This window comes from Stegostoma tigrinum, chromosome 33, assembly GCF_030684315.1.
Source record: "Stegostoma tigrinum isolate sSteTig4 chromosome 33, sSteTig4.hap1, whole genome shotgun sequence".
Lineage (NCBI taxonomy): Eukaryota > Metazoa > Chordata > Chondrichthyes > Orectolobiformes > Stegostomatidae > Stegostoma > Stegostoma tigrinum.
Window position 1 is genome coordinate 34,952,844 of NC_081386.1, and position 20,655 is coordinate 34,973,498.

At 41.0% G+C, this 20,655-nt stretch overlaps 2 protein-coding genes across 6 annotated transcripts in view; one reads left to right on the plus strand and one right to left on the minus strand.

Moving 5' to 3' along the window:
* The window catches only part of dis3l (DIS3 like exosome 3'-5' exoribonuclease), a 49,194-nt gene extending 48,432 nt beyond the window's left edge, over positions 1 to 762 (minus strand). For 2 of the 3 annotated variants that reach the window (XM_048562807.2, XM_048562805.2), the window contains exon 1: positions 473 to 762. In XM_048562807.2, coding sequence (XP_048418764.1) covers positions 473 to 632 — 160 coding nt within the window. In that variant the 5' untranslated portion in view covers positions 633 to 762. Of the gene's footprint in view, positions 1 to 27 lie in introns of all 3 variants that reach the window. The other variant, XM_048562806.2, reaches the window with a different exon arrangement.
* Positions 763 to 5,434: 4,672 nt separating this feature from the next.
* Positions 5,435 to 20,655, plus strand: part of megf11 (multiple EGF-like-domains 11) — a 498,254-nt gene continuing 483,033 nt past the window's right edge. For all 3 annotated transcript variants that reach the window (XM_059639362.1, XM_059639360.1, XM_059639361.1), the window contains exon 1: positions 5,435 to 5,606. The gene's annotated coding sequence lies outside the window, so the exon portion shown is untranslated. The remainder of the gene's footprint in view (positions 5,607 to 20,655) is intronic.

Sequence of the window (20,655 nt, forward strand, 5' to 3'; positions counted from 1 at the left end):
GTGGTTCAATAGGTAGCATTATCTCACCTCTGAGTCAGGAGGTTGTATGTTCAAGTCCCACATCAGAAGCTCGACTACTCAATCCAGGCCGACACTCCCAGTACAGTACTTGAGAAAGTGCTGCACTGTCAGAGGTGTCATCTTTCAGGTGGATATAAAAGATCCCACAAGCTCTACTTCACAGAACAGCAGGGAAGTTCTCCCTGCCATCGTGGCCAATATCTATGTTCAATCAACATCGGGAAGAGATTTTCTGGACAGGAACTGCTGTTTTGGGATCTTGTTGAGTGCAAATTGGCTGCTGTGTTTCCTACATCAGTGGCCACATTTCTAAGTACTTCATTGGTTATAAAACACTTTGAAACCGCCAGAAAAATGTGATATAAATGCAATATTTTCTTTTCTCCATGAGTTTTAATATCGTTGAGAGTTCTGCTTTGTAGATGACTGTACCCGCTCGGCCATACTTTACCATTGTAGCACTCAGCCTGGCACAGGGAACTGTTACAGGGAACCGACTGCCTGAGGTAATGCTCCCTCACAACTCGAACTGATTTCCCTTTGCAGCTCCTCAGGTGCAGCACCTTCTCCGTTTTTATCATTACACTGTTGTAAACAAGCGGAGGAGCCATTAAGCGATTACTTTTCTTCTCGAACTCAATTCTCCGACAAGCCCCAGGAAGACCACGCTCCGCGGATGTAAACAACTCGAACAAACACCTCCTGCCTTCCTAGCGCCCATTTTCCGCCCGCCTCAACCTGACAGCTTCCCCCGCGTGTGAACCGGAAATGTAATTCGGTGCTGCGGGGCAAAGGGTTGCACTGCGGGGCAAAGTGATGGACTAGGAGCGCATGCGCAAACTGAACTGCTCCTTGCAATCTGAATGTGTTACACATTTCCAAATAAAAGGTAACAAGATGTAGAGCAGGATGAACACAGCAGGCCAAGCTGCATCAGAGGAGCAGGAAGGCTGACGTTTCTGAAAAGAGGTCTAGGCCCGAAACGTCAGCTTTCCTGCTTCTCTGATGCTGCTTGGCGCTGTGCTCATCCAGTTCTACACCTTGTTATTTCAGATTCTCCAGCATCTGCAGTTCCTGCTATCTCCACGTAAAGGTAACCTACTGTTTGTGTGCTTGACTGTTAACATGAAACAAATCACCCCACTTTAACGAATTTCAGATCTGTCTGTTTCTTTTTGATTATATTACTCCCTTTTTAGAGAAAGTACTTTCCTACATTAGCAACTCTGCTCAGAATTGGGTCTCACTGAATATCGGGGAGTTTCTCGACTTTGTAGCAAACTGATCTCTTGATCGCAATACATAGCCTTGAAGATGTCGAAGATTCTCACACGGTATTCAATGTTACTGCAGGAAGATGCCACTCGGAGATTTGCAGTAAAAAATGTCGAATAAACTGGTTGAAAATCCATGAATCATTCTAGAGATAACATTAGATCTAAATAAAAGTGGAATGTATAAACAAAAGAGGTAATATCATTAGGATACTTTATGCTCCTAGTACGAGTCTTAAATAATTATGTGACTGAGGGAGTTCTGTGCATATGTGCTTACATGAATCTCCAGACCTCCATTCTCGGTGATTACGGTTTCTTAGAAGGGAAAAAATTGCGTTCCTCTCATGTAATAATGATTATAATTTCTTTTTCAAATTTGGACTGGAACTTTCTAGATGCTATTAATTTAAATACAATGGCTGTCCAAAGAGACTTGGGGTGCATAGAGTCATACAACACGAAAAAAACCCTTTAGTCCGCCCCCTGCCTGGGTTTCCGAAACTGAAACAGTTCCATTTACCCGAGCTTAAAACGCAATGAACACGTACAGAGAATAATGAAGAAAGCTAACGGCATGCTAACATTTAAAACCAGCGGACTGGAGAATAAGATGGCAGAAGTTATGTTGCTGTTATACTGGTTCGACCCCAGTTGGAATACTGTGAGCAGATCTGCGCACAACACCTGAGGAAGGATATCTTCGCCTTGGAGGGAGTACAACATAGGTATACAAGAATGAAACCTGGACCAGTGGCTACTATATGAGGAAAGATTAGACAAATTAGGCCTTTTTTTCCAGAATTTGGAAGATTAGGAGTGATCCCATTGAAGTCTTCAATATATTAACTAGAAAAGACAGGGTAGGTCAAGATATTGCCCTGGTCAGTGATTCGAGAACCAGAGGACATAGGCTGAGAATTAGGGCCAGACCGTTCAGGGGAGATGGTGGAAAACACTTGCACACACAAAGAATGGTAGAGGTTTGGAACTCTCCTCCATAAACTGCAGTGGATCAATTGTTATTTTTAGATGCATTTTTATTCAGCAAAGATATTAAGGGACAAAGGCCAAAAGGAGTTAAGCTATACAGCAGCCATGATCTCATTGAACAGAACAGCCCGAATGGCCTACTCCTGTTCCTATATTTCCAAGTTCATAACAGACACAAGCTGAACTGCCTTAAGTGTAAATCATGGCATGAAATGCTACTCTTGGGTGGTTTCAGTTACTTTCGATATTCAGGTCAAGTTTGATTCCCAAATCATGTCGCTACGCTTACCTCATACAACACCTTAAACATCTTCACATCAGTACCAGTCTTACATCAAAAGCTGTGATCAGAGATAATGGGGACTGCAGGTGCTGGAGAAACCAGGACAACAAAGTGTGGAGCTGGATGAACACAGCAGGTCAAGCAGCATCTCAGGAGCACAAAAGCTGACGTTTCAGGCCTAGACTCTTCATCAGAAAAGAGGGATGGGGAGAGGGTTCTGGAATAAATAGGGAGAGAGGGGGAGGTGGACCGAAGATGGAGAGAAATGGAGATAGGTGGAGAGGAGAGAATAGGTAGGGAGGGGATAGGTCAGTCCAGGGAAGACAGACAGGTCAAGGAGGTGGGATGAGGTTAGTAGGTAGGAAATGGAGGTGTGGCTTGAGGTGGGAGGAAGGGATAGGTGAGAGGAAGAACAGGTTAGGGAGGTGGGGATAAGCTGGGCTGGTTTTGGGATGCAGTGGGCAGAGGGGACGAGCTGGGCTGGTTTTGGGATGCAGTGGGGGAAGGGGAGATTTTGAAGCTTGTGAAGTCCACATTGATACCATTGGGCTGCAGGGTTCCCAAGCAGAATATGAGTTGCTGTTCCTGCAACCTTCAGGTGGCATCATTGTGGCACTGCAGGAGGCCCATGATGGACATGCCATCTAAAGAATGGGAGAAGGAGATAAAACGGTTCGTGACTGGGAGGTGCAGTTGTTTATTGTGAACCGAGCTGAGGTGTTCTGCAAAGCGGTCCCCAAGCCTCTGCTTGGTTTAGTCTGCCTTCCGGAGAGACCACCCTCTCTGTGACTCCCTTGTTCGCTCCACACTCCCCTCCAACACCACCACACCCGACACCTTCCCCTGCAACCGCAGGAAGTGCTACACTTGCCCCCACACCTCCTCCCTCACCACCATCCCAGGCCCCAAGATGACTTTCCATATTAAGCAGAGGTTCACCTGCACATCTGCCAATGTGGTATACTGTATCCACTGTTCCCGGTGTGGCTTCCTCTACATTGGGGAAACCAAGTGGAGGCTTGGGGACCGCTTTGCAGAACACCTCCACTCAGTTCGCAATAAACAACTGCACCTCCCAGTCACAAACCATTTTATCTCCTTCTCCCATTCCTTAGACGACATGTCCATCATGAGCCTCCTGCAGTGCCACAATGATGCCACCCGAAGGTTGCAGGAACAGCAACTCATATTCTGCTTGGGAACCCTGCAGCCCAATGGTATCAATGTGGACTTCACCAGCTTCAAAATCTCCCCTTCCCCCACTGCATCCCAAAACCAGCCCAGCTTGTCTCCTCCCCCCACTGCAACCCAAAACCAGCCCAACTTATCCCCACCTCCCTAACCTGTTCTTCCTCTCACCTATCCCTTCCTCCCACCGCAAGCCGCACCTCCATTTCCTACCTACTAACCTCATCCCACTTCCTTGACCTGCCCGTCTTCCCTGGACTGACCTACCCCTTGCCTACCTATTCTCTCCTCTCCACCTATCTCTTTTTCTCTCCATCTTCAGTCCACCTCCCCTTCTGTCCCTATTTATTCCAGAACCCTCTCCCCATCCCCCTTTTCTGATGAAGGGTCTAAGCCCGAAACGTCAGCTTTTGTGCTCCTGAGATGCTGCTTGACCTGCTGGGTTCATCCAACTCCACACTTTGTTGTCTTACATCAAAAGCTTATGGCTCAATCTTACTAGAAAATACAGTAGAAAGCAATGAACTGAAATATTCAAACGTACAAAGATTGGTTTAATTGAAGGCACGGTTTCTTTTTCTTGAATTAAGTAGAGCTTTACTCAGAATTTGGACCATTTCATGATGCTTGATGTAAAATTGACATCAAAGAGAATTGTTTCCCAGCATTAACGACCTGCATCCCTCACATTCTGAAAAACAAAACCTTGGTGTCGTGGAACTGCCAGCACATATCTCCCATCCCAATAAAAATGTGTACGTTGCTTCTAAACTTCTAAAAATCGTCAATCTTTCTTTAAAAATAATTTGTACTAACCCTAAGCTGTCATGGTTCTTTCTCCACATCTTTAATGGAGCAAAACAAAAGGGGCAGATGCGCTAACTATACTTGCAGGTGCAAGAAAACACCACAGCAGTCCGCTCATTCATGTTGTGAAATAACTGGGGCTCCCGAAATGTTGCCCTATGAATGGTTAGTTTTCTTTGTTAGGTAAATTAGCGTCGATTTTGTCTGGCAGATCACATGCAGCAAATCGATCAGCATCTGAGCCAGAAGGAAAGGTTAATTTTCTTGATGATCCTGACCACACAGATAACCTTTCTTTCTCTGTGAAGTGATGATTGATGGACGTGCTGGACACTTTCAGGGCTGAATGGTTCCCTTTAATTTCAAATCATAAACGACTGAGGGCGCTGCTGGTTCGGAATTGTGCACCTTTCGTTGAAGATCAAGCAAATCCATTGAAATGGATATAACTTCTTCAGAAAGTAACATGTGCATGGTACATGTAACGGGGCCAATTTCTTATAACTGGGGTCAAGTTCTAGCTGCGGCAATAAAGGAAATTCAAAGATTTAGCTCAAGGTGCTGTGCAAAGATAGGTTCTGAGGAGGTTTTAAAGGTGCTCGTTTCTGCCCCAAAATGTCACTGAATACGGAATCACTATCTCATCATCAGAACAGTAAATACAAACCACGTCTCCTCTGTACTATGCAGCTCCTTATCTCCTTCCCAAAAGCTTCAGTGCGCAATGCACTTTTTAAAAAAGCGGACTAAAGTATGTATAATTTCATTTTCATCCAACCAGAAGCCGAATAGACGGACAACTACCGAGCACCAATAGGAACTCATCGTGACCAGTTCAGTGGAGAATTCCCCCATGCGTTGGCAGGATGGTGTAAGGAATTACTCGCTGGACGCATTAATGCATCAATACAATGGCCGCGGTATAATGTCCAGGGAGTGACACAGACCCCGGACAAGTTATTGCTCTGCAGTGTTTTGGTAATGAATTCACTTTCAGATTTTGGCCAGTTTAGAACATACTTGAGGACGTGAATTGAAACGTAAGTTCAAACGATTTACCCTCTTTCTACTGAATCTGGGAACTTTGAAATGCATGTTTTAAAATAGTGAGTTTAAAAAAGGATTATGTTTTATGTATTTAAGTGAAAATTTGAACGCTTGATTTAAATGTGGCTCCGTCGGGTTTTCTCCAGATTTGCTCTTTACTGAAGCATTTTTAAACAGTACTGCATCTAACTGGGATACTGTCTCTGTGATTAACTTACTATTGGAATTTTAGAAAGGTTTAGAGGCACAGTTGCAGTGATTTTTTTTTTGACAGTTAGGTTCCGGAATCAGTGGCCAAGTCCTTGCAGGGATAGTTGGCTTGAGCTCCTGAATCCTGTATTGAGAAGGAGCGGATTGGATTCAGGATGTAAAATTACAATTGTCAGTATAACATCACTTCATGATGCGTCCGGTCAGTTTCTCTTCTGATCATTTTCATTGTTTACTGAAACGTCAAAACATAAACTAAAAGAAGGATATTATCCATGTATGTATAATGCATCCCCTACATTATAGCAGTGACTACACTTGAAATCTACTTTATTGACCGAAAAGCGCGTTGGTTCATTCTTAGGTCGCGTGAGGCGCTGTATAAAATCAACTCTTTCTTTCACGATAATCTGCTGGGTCTTGGGTGAGTACTTCGCCATGTTCGCGCACAGAGGACAAATGTTTTGTTAGCTGTGTTTGATATCAAATAAAAAGGTTGAAATAAAAGTATTAGAACACGCTACAAGAAACTCAGTGGTAACATTCGGCATCCGACGCTGGAATGTATCAGATGAGCTCTTTGTAACTACCCCAAAAGCATGTCAGACACGTCTGCAACAGTACTACACTATGGACCCTGATAGCAACTTCTCATCACAAGTGCACTTTGTCACATGTTAAGAGATAGTTACCGACAGTTCACCTCTTCTTGGATGACATTTTTACTCCAGTTTCTTTTCAATTTGCCTCATTATTTCTCATTCATCGCATTAAGACAAGAGCTAACAGAGGAGAACCTTAGTTTCATAAAATATACTTGACTAATAAAATTTGTAAAACTACGTTACATAACAGTTCGAATTATAGCAATACACCCTATATAGAATGACTTTTTAAACCACGCGTGAAAGTTGAAAAATATTTTGAAAAGCAAATGCTGGAAATTTGAAATGAACTAGATGATGTTGGCAATATGCCCGGCAGAGGAAAGTGAATTAAAAGCAAAATACTGCGGATGTTGGGAATCAAAATTTTAAAAAAAGCTGGAGAATGTCTAGCAGCATCTGTGGAGAGAGAAACAGTTAACGAGTCCGATATGAATTGTTCGGAAATTAATTATTTAATTACTCATCACATTAAGACAGAAGTTAACAAAGAAGTCGCATGGAGTATAACTTTTTTCATAAAATATACTTCATTGATAAAACAAAAAGAAAGGTTAATGTCACGTAATCTGTAGGCGGTACAGTCATTTGGACAAGATTGCACCGCAAACTTCAGAGTAATACAAAAGCAAAATAATGCGGATGCTGTTCAATGCTGTCCGGAATGTATTAGCTTTCAGATCCCGTGAATGGCATCGAATATGGCAGCAGATAGAGGTAACGGCATAATTAACTTAGAAATAATACCCGAAGTAAGTTCCTAGGCAGGCGATGAAAAGACGAGTGCAGACTTAACGAACGGGCTATTATTTTTGTGCGTTGCTGGATGTGAATGTGACTAGCAAGGCCAGCATAAAGGTCAATTTCAAACTCCCCTCAGGACGGAGATGGAACCAAAAGCGTTGTTCCATGTCACAGTCATTTCACATGCCTCCGTTTCTCTCGGAAACACAAACGCTTATTCATCTCTTAATCTACCTACTCAGTCAGGTATAGAAAAAGTATTGTTAGAGTAAAAAAAAGTCAAGGGAATCGTTTAATTTTATAAAGCACCAAGGCAAATGATTCACAATTCCCAAAACTGTATACCATACTATTGTCCTGGTCCAATGTAAACTCCCAGACTTGACTTCCAATAGATCTTGAATTAAGACTTTAAACCAGAAAACGCTGGAAATACTCAACTGATGTGGAAAGAGTTAAACGGTTCAAATCGATGCTTCCTGTGCAGACGAATCGGAACTTGCTGCCTTTCGAGGTCTGCTATCCACCATCTGCCGCGGTTATTCTCAAAATTAGAGACGGTGTTGCCTGCAACACGGCATTGTTGGTGAAAATAGACAAAATCTTTATTGCTGTTGTAAAAGTGAAAGGACGTGAAATTGTTTATCTTCCAGTTACTACGTAGCTTGAAAACCTAACGCGTAATAAACAATAATTTATCGAACACTGAATTAACAAAGAATGTTTTAAAGAGGTCTCGGTAGCGTAATCAATTTTGGACGTAAAGAAGCGAAACATTTTAACGTAGGGAAGGTTTTGAATAAAACTATTGTTTTCAGTCATGTTTTAACACAACTAATAAGACAAATAATGGGTGACTTCTGCTACTCAGTGAAGCTTAAGCTGAAGTCGAAAACAAACTAAAAACAAATACAGCGTAAGCGGCCCTGCACTTCCAACTGAGCACAGCATTTATGCTTTTATTTAAAGCACAAAACTGGAACTTTCCAGTAATGTTTGTACTTTGAAAGGGAAAGTTAAAGTTACAGCTCTAACGAAAAAAAATTATCCGATGAATACTATGGGTGTAAAGAAGAGACGGCCTAAATTAAGATGTCATTTATCAGTTTTCTGTAAAAAAAAAGGACAAAATAATGCCAGTTTACAGGATTAAGCAGAGAGAGTGTGCCGGCAAGGCGTCATGTGGTCAAAGGGTGCGGCTACGTGAACTTTAGCGTTGTGGGACCACGTGCTCTTGGCGGCCGGGGGTGGTGAGCACGTGGTCGCGGGATGACGGGCACGTGGTATGCTACAGTTGGGGAAGGGCGCGCGTGGTTTTGAAGGGGGACACGCGCACCTTGGCGGTATGGGAGGGAAACAAATACATGGTGTGAAGGGGCGCGAGCGCTGTGGTGGTTGGTTGTCCGCAAAGCGCGAATGGCGCGCGCGGCACACGAAGGGGATGGGGGTCGCTGCGTTCAGCGTCAGAACAACACTGTTCCCCACCCTAGGTCCTGTTTGCCTCCCTCATCCCCATCCTCTGACAGCAAATGGAGGATCCTGGCGTCGAACTCGATACCCGTCAACAACTAAAATAAAGGAGGCCAGCGCTTCTTCAGGTTAGTTAAACTTTGCGTAGTCCGCCAACATTTCCTGTGTTATGATTGACAGTTTCTCAGTATTTAGATCCTGATATTCGGATTTTCTTTTAACCAATGGGTTAGTGCAGAGATGGAGGCCGGTCCTGCCTCTCCTTAAGGACCATTTGTGCCGTCGGGAATTCACACACTCTCTCCGTGCACCGCAAATCTACATAAACACTTATGACAAACACACATCCTGTGTCGATGTGGGCTTTGTTTAATTTTTATCCAGTAATTTATAGTTATCCCATTTTTAACGATAATTTCGTCTAGTTAATCAAGAGATAAGACATCCTCTGATGTCGTCACCGTGTAGCGAAAGTTGAGCCTTTTCTCTCGGAATATTTAATCACGCTACATTAGCAAAACTGATCTAATATGATTTACTTTACAGTTTGTACGTGTCACATCTGTTAAAATACTGTAATGTTTACCCTGTCCTAAATGTAGGTGCCGAGTTATCAAGATAAATGCACTGTAACATCTGCCTAATGGACTAACTCTCTAATTAAAAGGAAAGCACAGTCCCAAGAGACGGAATGTTATTGCAACAATTACGTACAAGTTCTCTTCTGTATTAGTTCGGAGACTTTTTTTGGGTGGATGCTACTGAGACTTGGCTTTAGAGAAAACGTAGTTTGCCTGGAAGGATATAATTTCTCCAAGGAAGAATTCAAGGTTTTTTTTAACGCATCAATAAACAGTATTTATTGGCTTCTCGTAAAAGCTCGGAATTCATATAATTACACTTCCCCACTCTTAGTTTAACATTCAAACCAAGGGGATACTGTCTATCTCTGGTTCTCTGTCTGGTCTTATGAACGTACTGGGCTCAGTGAAATCAGTTATTTGGGGTAAATGATCTGTGCACAGATTGCATTAAAAATTCAGTGGATTGGCTCAAGGACACATTATTTTCAGTTTTATTATAAGGTCTCTATAACTGCAAATTGGGGCTCTGTCAGTGTCAATCTTCTTTTTCGTTGCAATTTGTACATTCATTTTCTTGATTCTGGTGCTCTAATAACAAACTTCACTGCCCAGGAATTATGATGTTATGCCAGGTTTTAATTGGAGGAATCACAACTTAAAAGTAAATTGAGCTAGGAAAGGCCAGAGGTTTGATAGATTTGCTTTTGGAGTTGGGTGGGGACCATGCATTATGATTAGTCTTATGATATGTTTTTAGCCCACTTTTCATAATATTTAGTTAACAAAGCCCCGGTTACTTGTGTTATTCCAAATTTTTAAAATCCTCGTTGGTACAATGCACATCGCTATATTCTTCAAGTAACTTCAAAACATAAGTGCTCCAATTAAAAGGTAGAGAACTGATTTGAGCAGGAATGTGAACATGCCCATCAGTCCATTGAGAGACCTTTTTAACTCCTTGGAACCCTTGCCTTTCATCAAGGGACACCCCTTGAGCATATTTCACACTTGATTGAATTAGAACACAGTGAGAGTGATTTGTGACAAAAACAGAAATGGCAGGAGAAAATGCAGCATGAAGACGAATCATCGAACCGGTAACTTTTTATCCCCCCACAGATGCTGCCAGACTGGCTGATTTTCTCTAGCCTTTTCTGTTTTACTTCAGAACTCCAGTATCTGCAGTTCTTTGTTTTATTTTAGGGAGATGAATGAGATTGGGTCCGTTATTTGTCACGAGTGAGTAGGGATATCTGCATCAAGTGAACCATACGAAATGATTTATGCAAACTAGAACAGTGCATGAAAACTGGCCAATCAGAATCTCAACCAAAACCAGAGACTATATTTTAAGTAACTTTTTCTGTTTATAAAAACATTTGATAAAGTGCTAATGTAAGTACAATAACTAATAATGTAGTAATGCGACAACTATTTTAATCTTGTCTTGAAATACCATCATCCAGCACCCGTGTATGTATTAAATTTATACCAATAGCACAAACAATGATTGCATTCCTATATAACAATTTTAATGTATGCTCATAGGAAGGGTCACTGAACCCAAAACAATAACTGCTTTTTTTCTTCACAGATGCTGCCAGACCTGCTGAGATTTTCCAACTACTTCTGTTTTTGATCCTGATTTATGGTGTCTGTAGTTCTTTCGGTTTTCATTTAATATGTAAAGCATTTGAGTGTATCCTGTGGTAAATTGAGTTTCTTAGTATAATACTGAAGATCATTGTTAATTGAAAAGCACTGGATTGAGTCAGGTGTTAAATAAATTGTACAGACTCGAAACCACCTGTTATGACATGATTGGCAGTTACATGGTGTCATCATCTAATGAAAGGATGCCGGAGATCTAATGAACAAGGGAAGAGTTTATGGACCTGTTAATTAAGTGTCAGTTGGTTGCATAAATATGGGAAGCAGGCAACCAGCTGGACGTATAATTTAAATAAAGCCCTCATTAAAAGTTGTGGATCTAAACTCTTCAAAAACATCTGGTAGCAGAAAGAATCACAGAATATGGGAGAAACTTAGGTCTGGCAGCATCTTTGAAGACAGAAACAGAATTGATGTTTTGAGTCTGATTATGACTTAATCAGAAGTGAAAGGTATTGGAATTTTTAAATATACTTTTGACAGGTTTTAAAAAAGTCTTTTGTGAGATGTTGGTGTTGCTGACTGGCCAGTATCTAAAGTCCGTCTCTAATTGCCTGTGATCTGTTTTCTTGAACAATTGTAGTCAGCTGCTGTGGGTTGACCCATAATGCCATTAGGGAGGGAATTCCACAATTTTGACCCAGGACCAGTGAAAGAATGATGATATATTTCCAAGTCAGGACGGTGAGTTGCTGAGAGGGAAACTTGAGGCCGCGGTGTTCTTATGTATCTGCTGCCCCTGCACGTCGAGATAGAAGTGGTCGTAGGTTTGGAATGTGCTCTCTGAGGATCTTTGGTGAATTTCTGCAATGCATCTTGTAGATAGTACACATTGCTGCTACTGAGCATTGGTGGTTGTAGGAGTGGATGCTTGTGGATGTGGTGCCAGTCAGGTGGGTTGCCTAGACCTGGAAAGTGTCAAGCCTCTTAAGTGCTTTTGGAGCTGCACTCATCCAGGCAAATAGGGTGTATTCCATCACACTCCTCACTTGTGCCTTGTAGATGATTGACAGGCTTTGGGGAATCAGGAGGTGAGTTACTCGCCACAGTATTCCTAGCTTCTGACTTCCTGTTGTATCCACTGTGTTTAGGTGGCGAGTCTAGTTGAGTTTCTGGTCGATGGTAACCTGCCAGAATGTTGACAGTAGGGGATTCAGTGATGCTAAAACCTTTTTTAATATCGAGGGCAGTGGTTATCACCTCTTACTGGTGATTGATATTGCCCAGACAATGTTGTTTGAAGGTGAACCCTTTAGTCTCTGAGGATGGTGAATGGTGCTGAATATCATGCAATTATTGGTGAACATCAACACTTCTGATCTTATGATGGAGGGAAGATAGTTGGAGTAGCTGAAGTTGGTTGAACCTAGGACATTACCCTGAGGAACTCCTGCAGGGATGCCCTGGAGATGAGAAGACTGACCTCCAATAACCAAGGCCATCTTCCTACGTTACAGAGATAGTAGGAACTGCCAATGTTGGAGAATCTGAGATACGAGGTGTAGATCTGGATGAACACAGCAGGCCAGTCAGCATCAGAGGAGCAGGAAGGCTGACGTTTCAGGCCTAGACCCTTCTTCAGAAATGGGGCACGGTGACCAGCTGTTGATGTCAGAGGCCTCTGGCCTGCCAGTGGCTCTGAAAACTTGAGGTGTGAATGCTTAGGGCAGAGGCAATTAGATCTCCTGGAGAGATGGAGCTGTACTTTTGCTCTGCACTAAAAAGCACCTCAAGCCTGAAGAAAGCCAATTTATTACCCTTCATCAGTTGCTATAAGCTGTGACTTGTAATTAGTAAATCAGCAACCTTTTGTAAGTGTGAACCAGTCACCCAAACCCTGCAGGAAACAAAGTATCTGGAGAAGGGAGATGGAGAAACAGCATTCTGATCAACAAACCCTGTGCACAGGGACTACCGAACTGCCTTCCCAGTCTGTCTCTCTGCCCAAAAATCGTGTGTGTTTGTGTGTGTTTTTTTACAAGGAACAAAAACAGAGTTGCTGGAAGAGCTCAGCAGGTCTGGCAGCATCTGTGGAGGAGAAAACAGAGTTAACGTTTCAGGTCCGATGACCCTTCCTCAGAACTGAGTTCACCGGACCTGAAACGTTAACTCTGTTTACTGCTGCACAGATGCTGCCAGACCTGCTGAGCTTTTCCAGCAACTTTGTTTTTGTTCCTGATTTACAGCATCTGCAGTTCTTTTGGTTTTTGGGTGTTTTTCAAGTGGCTTAAAGCTTTAACGAATAGAGTTCTGTGTCAATGATGCGTAATTGTTTGTTTGTTTACATGTAGAATATATTTATTAGTAATAATTAATGATCTTGTTTAATTGCAGAAACCACCTCTGCTTTCAGTCAACAGTCAATTTCCCAAATTGGGGAATTCTGTGTACTTTAAAACTCTCTTACTTTTGTGATGACTCTAGGAATAGTGGTGCTTGATTTCCAGAGCTTTATCCCAGTAAGGCATAACATAGGTGTTACCTTCTGTGATATGTCTTCAGGGAAATTTAGGCAGCTTTGCTTTGCCCCTGATTGTACAAATGTGTCTAATACCATTCTTGAATGCAGAAAGGGGGAAAATTTGCAGTAGTGACATTTTTCTTCTTTTATAATAGAATGATTTTAATTTAAACTTTGAAGACTAAACAATATCAGCTCAGTTGGAATATTTTTCTCAATACAAAATGCAGTGATATTAATTGTTTCAAATCAACAGCCTCATTCAAAAAGATTGCAAAAATTGTGAATCTGAAGATGGAAATTCGCAATGCTGTGGGAGAGATTGAAAACATTGTTCTTGCTGCTATTGACCTTGTGTGTTAGACAGTGACACTTTAAACTAGAAGTGTTTCATTCTTGAGCTGATTCTTCTGTAAATACAAATAAATTCTACCAATATCGAGTTTGAAATTTTGTTCACTCATGTCTGGAGGGATTTGTCTGCATTTTAAGATCAAATTGCAGGTACAATAAATCTTCCACATCTGCAAGGGTTCCATTTCTGAGAATCCCTGCAAATGGTAAAATTTGTGTGTGTGGAACTCATTTAGAATGATGTTAAAATAGGTTCGAAATTGTGGATGCACCAGTCTTGTGGGCAGATGTTGAATTTTGTTGATACTTAGTTTTGGTGAGAATAGGCAAATTTGTGATTTTGCAGATACTGAGGATTTACTGTACGTTTTGCAATCTCTCAAGCGATGCTTGCTCGGGAGAAAAATTAATGTTGTCCCCACCCCACCTGATATTACTTCAGTTAAGAACCTGGTGAAGGATTGAATTGATCAGTTGGGTGAGGTGACATTCAGCTTGCAGTAATCTAGATTGTGGAATTGTTGGGGGCTTCCCTGTTCTCCTGCTGTTTCTGGCCCCACAGAGAGGTCGTTTTGGAAAAAAAAACAGAACTTTCTTTAAAATGGACTGTACCAACTGCAAAAATGAACCCCCGACATTGTGTTGTGAAACTAATGCCTATGCAGATTGGTTGCAGGCTGTCTTAGGAAGGGGCACAATGCATGCAATATCTATCCCACAGTTTTCACAAATATTGTAAACAAAACATGCGAAGAGCAACAAACCTTTTAATGAAGCAATGGCTCATTTTAAATTATTCTTTTATTCAAAAATATCTTCAAATACATTGCCTTAAATGTTTCTTTTGTAGGTTTTCTATGTAAAACGCAACGAGCACAGAATTCTTCTGGAATTCAAAAGGGTTTTCAGCAGAATAAGAAGCATTTTATTCCTTTGGCAATATAAGTGATGCTGTTGCAAACAGTTAGTATGTTGGTCCATTATTTATGATATTTCAGGTTTTATAAAGGCAGTAGTTTAGGGAAGTGTGATGTGAGATTCCTGAGGCATCCAGCAAGGTTTGTGGCACTGTGCCTAACATTTGGGAGCAGCTTGCTCGTAGACACTAAAAATATGCCGCATTTGTCTAAATCACCGTCTTAGAATAAGACTGTGAAGTTTTAGACAAAAATGATTTTCATTCTCATATCCAATTTTACCTTCACATTAACAAGTGCTAAAAATTGGTATGTTTCATTTTTAGTTGTTTCTTTAGTAACTTAGGATTTACACAGGGGCCTGTTTCCCACTTTGATCTGGCAAGAACATATCATCGTAGTAATCAATGGTATGTGGTGGATTTTGCCTGAAGTCAAAATTGGAGGGCTGGGGGAAACTGAATTGAAAAGTCCCATTCCCCAGTGCCAGCATTAGCTATATAAAACACATTTGACGGACATAGTACAAATATTTGAAACATTGCAAAATATTCAAAAATCTGCAACTGTGCTCACTCAAATGGGTTAATGGAAATTGCCAAAAATCAAAATTAATTTTGATGTAATTGAGATTAATAATTTAAATAAAACACAGACAATCTTCATTTTTCCTGTTACAAGTTCTGAATACATTTATTTTGTGATATTTTAGCTGGAAAATCACTGATTACGCTGGTTTCTGGGAAATTAAATACAACATTTTTTATAAACCGTTAATTCTTTGGTAAGAATACTGTACATCAACAACATGGTATGCATGACTCGTTGAGAGCTAGTAATTGTAAAAAATAGAAGTAAATCACCCAATGAACTTGTTATGAATACAACCACAATGAATTTTGAGCTTCAGCCACAGTCTGTTAAGTCATGCAAACTCATTGACACTTGGGAATAATTATCAACCTTCTATGAACACAGGAGCAGGAGTTGACCTGCACCATCATTCAATGAGGTTGTCATCCCATATTACGCCTATACCCTTTTTGTATAATTACTATTTAAGATCTGTCAATCTGTGCTTTAAACATAATGACTGAACTTCCACGGTGTCGAAGGATAAAGAATACTCAAATAAAACCTTGTCATCTCGTTCCTAAGTAGTTTCCCCCTTTTTATGAAATTGTGAACCCCTGTTCTAGAATTCCCAACCAGGCAAAACATCTTATTTGCATCTATCCTGCCTATCCATTTTAAGTATTTTGTAGGCTTGAATGGGATGGTAATAATAAACTTAAAGGGAACAGACAAACTGCTGGAATGGGCAGGCACATGACAAATGAAATTTAGAGTATGAGATTATGCATGTCTGTAGAACAAACGAGAGAGATGAAATGCTAAATGTAATCTTAAGACTTCCAATAAACAATGGAATGTAGGAGTGTTTGTGCACGAATGTTTGCTTGAAATTGACAGAATAGTTTTAGGCTATTCTGCAGACTGATGTCTCACACTCGCACTGCTGTGATCATAGCAATGAAATTGTTGCTCTTAATTTTCAATTTGATAAAATAAAACTTACCAACGCTATTCTTTTCAAAGTCTTAAGTGCCTCAATCCAAGAAGATGTTCTGCTTTGTTGAAATAACTTCTGCTTATGCTTCATCAGACAGTAAGTGGAAAATATACAATCACACAAAGATTACTGATTTAGTTTGCAAATTTCTTTAGAAGGTCACTTCTGCTGCTCATTGTTTTATTTTGTAAAATACCCTGCATTTTTTGTTATAAAATTATTATTCACAGCAACTATTTTAAAGGGAATAAAGTACAGAAATTAATTAAAACTACAAAGCGCTGACAACTCTAATGTTTACTATGTCTTGAACCTGAAATGTAGGATGAAATTATGAAAATCATTCTGCTATGATGGTTAAACTGGACTTGCTTACCTGTTTTGAAATTTTGCCATCTGTTGGCTCTTTCAGTGAGAAACCTAGATTCAATAACTCTCATTAAAACGTCAACATTGAATGCTTGCTGCATTCTCTTGTCTTTATTTTTAGCGTAGCAGTGCAAAGAAGGGGCCATTTGCCCCATCTAATCTGCCCTGACATTATTGAATAACAATCTGCCTGCATATCATTCCCATAGTACACCATTATGTTTCTCTTTCAACAATATAACACTGCCTTTTTGAAAAGCTACTGTTGGACCTGTATTACTGTGCTATTAAGTGGTGTGTTCTAAATCGCTCCTGTCACTGTTTGAAAGAAAACTTATCATTTTGCAAATTTTGCTAAACACCTTAAAATCCCATGGTTACCAACTCCACAGGAAACAGATTTTCTTTTACAGTTCCAGTTACTCCAAATTCTGCACAATGTTAAACAGCTTTAATCCAATCTCTGCTTAGAGTTATAGTCATAGAGCATGGAAGCAGACCCTTCCATCCAACTCGTCCATGTCGACCAAGTTTCCCAAACTAAACTATTCCCACTTGCCTACATTTGGCCCATAGCCCTCCAAGCCTTATCTATTCATATACCTGTCCAAGTGTCTTTTCAACGTTGTAACTGTACCTGCATCCACCACTTCCTCTGAGTTCATTCCAAGTACAAATCACCCTCTGTATGAAAAAGGTTGCCCCTTGGGTCCTCTCTTACTTTCTTCTCTCACCTTAAAAATATGGCTTCTAGATTTGAACTCCCCTATCCTGGGGAAAAGATATTTGCTATTCAGTTTATATCTCTATAAGGTCATTCCTCAACTTCCTATGGTCAGTGAAAAAATTAATAGCCTATCCACTCTCTCCTTCAGAACTCAAACTTAGCCTTATCTGCTGTATTGAAAATAACTCCAGCTTCTCCAGTCAACACATATAACAGCCGAAAAATTGGCTCCTTTGGACCTGACCATCTACTTTGGGGTACTTGATCAATGGACGTAAGCCTCCCTGTAGGTTTACCCTCAGTAATGGACACAATATTCACCACCCTCTCCCGGGCCCTGCCAGGAATTAGTCAAGTGAACCTGAGTTTAATCAAAGGGAAGGTTTATATTAGAACATAGAACACTACACCACAGTACAAGCCCTTTGGCCCTCCGATTTTGCGCTGACCTGTGAAACCAAACTGAAGCCCATCTAACCTACATTATTCCATTATTATCCAGTGACCATTTAAATGCGTTTAAAGTTGGTGAGTCTACTACTGTTGCAGGTAGGGCATTAAATGCCCTTACTACTCTGAGTAAAGAACCTACCTCTGACATCTGTCCCATATCTATCACCCCTCAATTTAAAGCTATGCCCCCTCGTGCTAGCTATCTCCATCTGAGGAAAAAGGCTCTCACTGTCCACCCTATCTAATCCTCTGATCATCTTGTTTAGCGTGGCAATCCTGCCACCTTCCTAATTTACCTTGATTAAATTTGAAGCAGGAAGGCTCAGTGATTGCTGCCCCAATGGGAAGCTGTTGAAGTCCTTAAATTGTGTGAATGCACAAACATACTGAGGCAGTTAAAGGCTTTTGTTCCTTCCACTTAATTCTTAGCTTTAGCTTTTTGAGTCATTTGCACATAAAGGTAGAGTTGTTTTGTAAATAAATCAATTTGCTAGGTCTTGTGATTAAACATTATCAAAAATAGAATCAAATGCAGCAGTGCACTTACAGGTAATTCTGTCATGATGCGTGTTTCATCAATGCAAATTGGCTGTAACATGATTAATGAATTGTGGACGCTGTTTGGATAAAGCAAGTTTCCTGCTGTCCAGCAGATTTTCTATGGCAATTTTCTATAGCGTGAGATCACACAAGAATGCAACTATCGTGTTATAGGAGAACTACCTGTAGTTCTTCCCTGCTGCTGCACAATTATCTTTGGTGACTTCCAAGTATCTATTCTTGGCCGCCTCTTGTTTCCCATCTACAAGATGCCTCTTGGTGACATTACCCAAGAAGTGGGAGATGACTTCAAGCTGTGAGGTGGTGGTGGTGGCGGTGGCGGTGATGCGGGTTGGAGTGGGGTGATGTGGTGGAATTTATATCAGGGACGAGAAACTGGGGCCAGGTGCTTGGGACGGGAACAGGGCCGCTGTGTTGTGGCTCTGGGTGTGGACCAAATGTAGCACTGGGGCCTGTGATTTCTGCCTCTGTTCCTGTTGAGTTGAATCTCACCACCACTTCTCTTGGCTCCTCCATTGTTGCTGAATTAATGGATTGCTCCAGTTCTGAATATGCAAAACGTTTTCTTAATTAAATATTGGGAAGTTTGAAACCATTAGTTTTGGTTGCCACTTCAAAGTCCACTCCCTAGCTACCAACTCCATGCTTCTCCCTGGCAACTTTCTGAGCATAAACTAGTTTATTTGCAACCTTAATGTATCTTTTGAACTAGGAAGACCATTTGAACACATTCATACCTTCACTAAAACTGCTTGCATACAGCTTCATAGCTTCACCCCTGTCTCAGCTCATCTGCTGCTGAAACCCTCATTCAAGCCATCAGTATCACGTGACTTGATGATTCCAATGCACTCCATTGCCCCGTTAACATTCAACGTCATTGCCGCTGCTGAATATAAAGAAATTCTGAAGTGAAGATCCATCATTAATAGTTAAATGAAGAAGTTAGGGAAAGCATGTAACTGAACAAAGATGGCAGGTTCGACAGTTGTTCAGAATATGAAGATCAGCAGAGAATGACTGAATGGTTAGGAGGAAGAAATCAGATTGAGTAGAAGCTATCTGGTGTATAAAAATGCATAGCAAGAATTACTACAGGCATTTAAGAAGCAAAGGGAGTGTTGGTTCTTTAGAGATTGAGAATGGGGATTTGATATTAGATAACAAGGAATTGACAGAAAATGTGTAGATGTTTTACTTTTCCGTTCACTATAGAGGATACAAAAATCCAGCTACATCTACAAATTAGGACATGTAAGAAATAGAGGAACTTAGTCAAATTACTATTGCAAGTGGCATGGTACAAAGCAAATTGATAGAACTGGGAACTGACAAGTCTTCAGATCCAGATGAACTTCATCCTAAGGTCTAAAAATGTGCTGCTAATGAACTAGTAGAAGCACAAAGTTAATTTTCCTAAAATTCGTTAGATTCTGGCGAGAATTGATCAGACTGGAAAGTGGCTAATATAATCTGCCTGTTTAAGAAGGGAGTGAGGCAGGAAACCATATCCCTATTACCTTGATGTCTATTAAGACTCTAATAGGATCATTCATTTGAAGAGTTTTTGATTGTGCACTTAGAAAAACTGAAGATAATGAGGAACAATCATGTTTACATGGAAATTATGTTTGATCAGAATAGTAGTGTTCTTTTCATGGGATAAAAACGTGTGCATACAGGGCAGTCTCTAGACATTGTGTACTTGGATTTCCAGGCAGCATTTGGCAGGATGCCATGTAAACAGCTGTTATGTAAAGTAGGAGCACGTGGTATAAGGGATAACATATAAGCATGGATAGGAAATTGGCTTGCTAGCAGAAAACGGGTGGCACGGTGGCTCAGTGGTTAACTCTGCAGCCTCACAGCACCAGGGACCCGGGTTCGATTCCAGCCTCGGGCAACTGTCTGTGGAGTTTGCACATTCTCCCCGTGTCTGTTTTCTCTGGGTGCTCTGTTTTCCTCCCACAGTCCAAAAACATGCGAGCTAGGTGGATTGGCCATGCTAAATTGCCCATAGTATTCGGGGGTGTGTGGGTTACAGGGAATGGGTCTGGGTGGGATAGATCAAGGGGTGGTGTGGACTTGTTGGGCTGAATGGCCTGTTTCAACATTGTAGGGAATCTAATCTAATCAAGAAAACAGAATGTACAAATGACTCTCTGTCGACTTGGCGGGATGTGAGAAGCAGAGTTTTGGAAGGGTTTCTGCTGGGGACTTAACCTTTTTATAATTTATGTCAATGACTTAAATGAGAGGAGCAATGGCATGTTAGTTAAATTT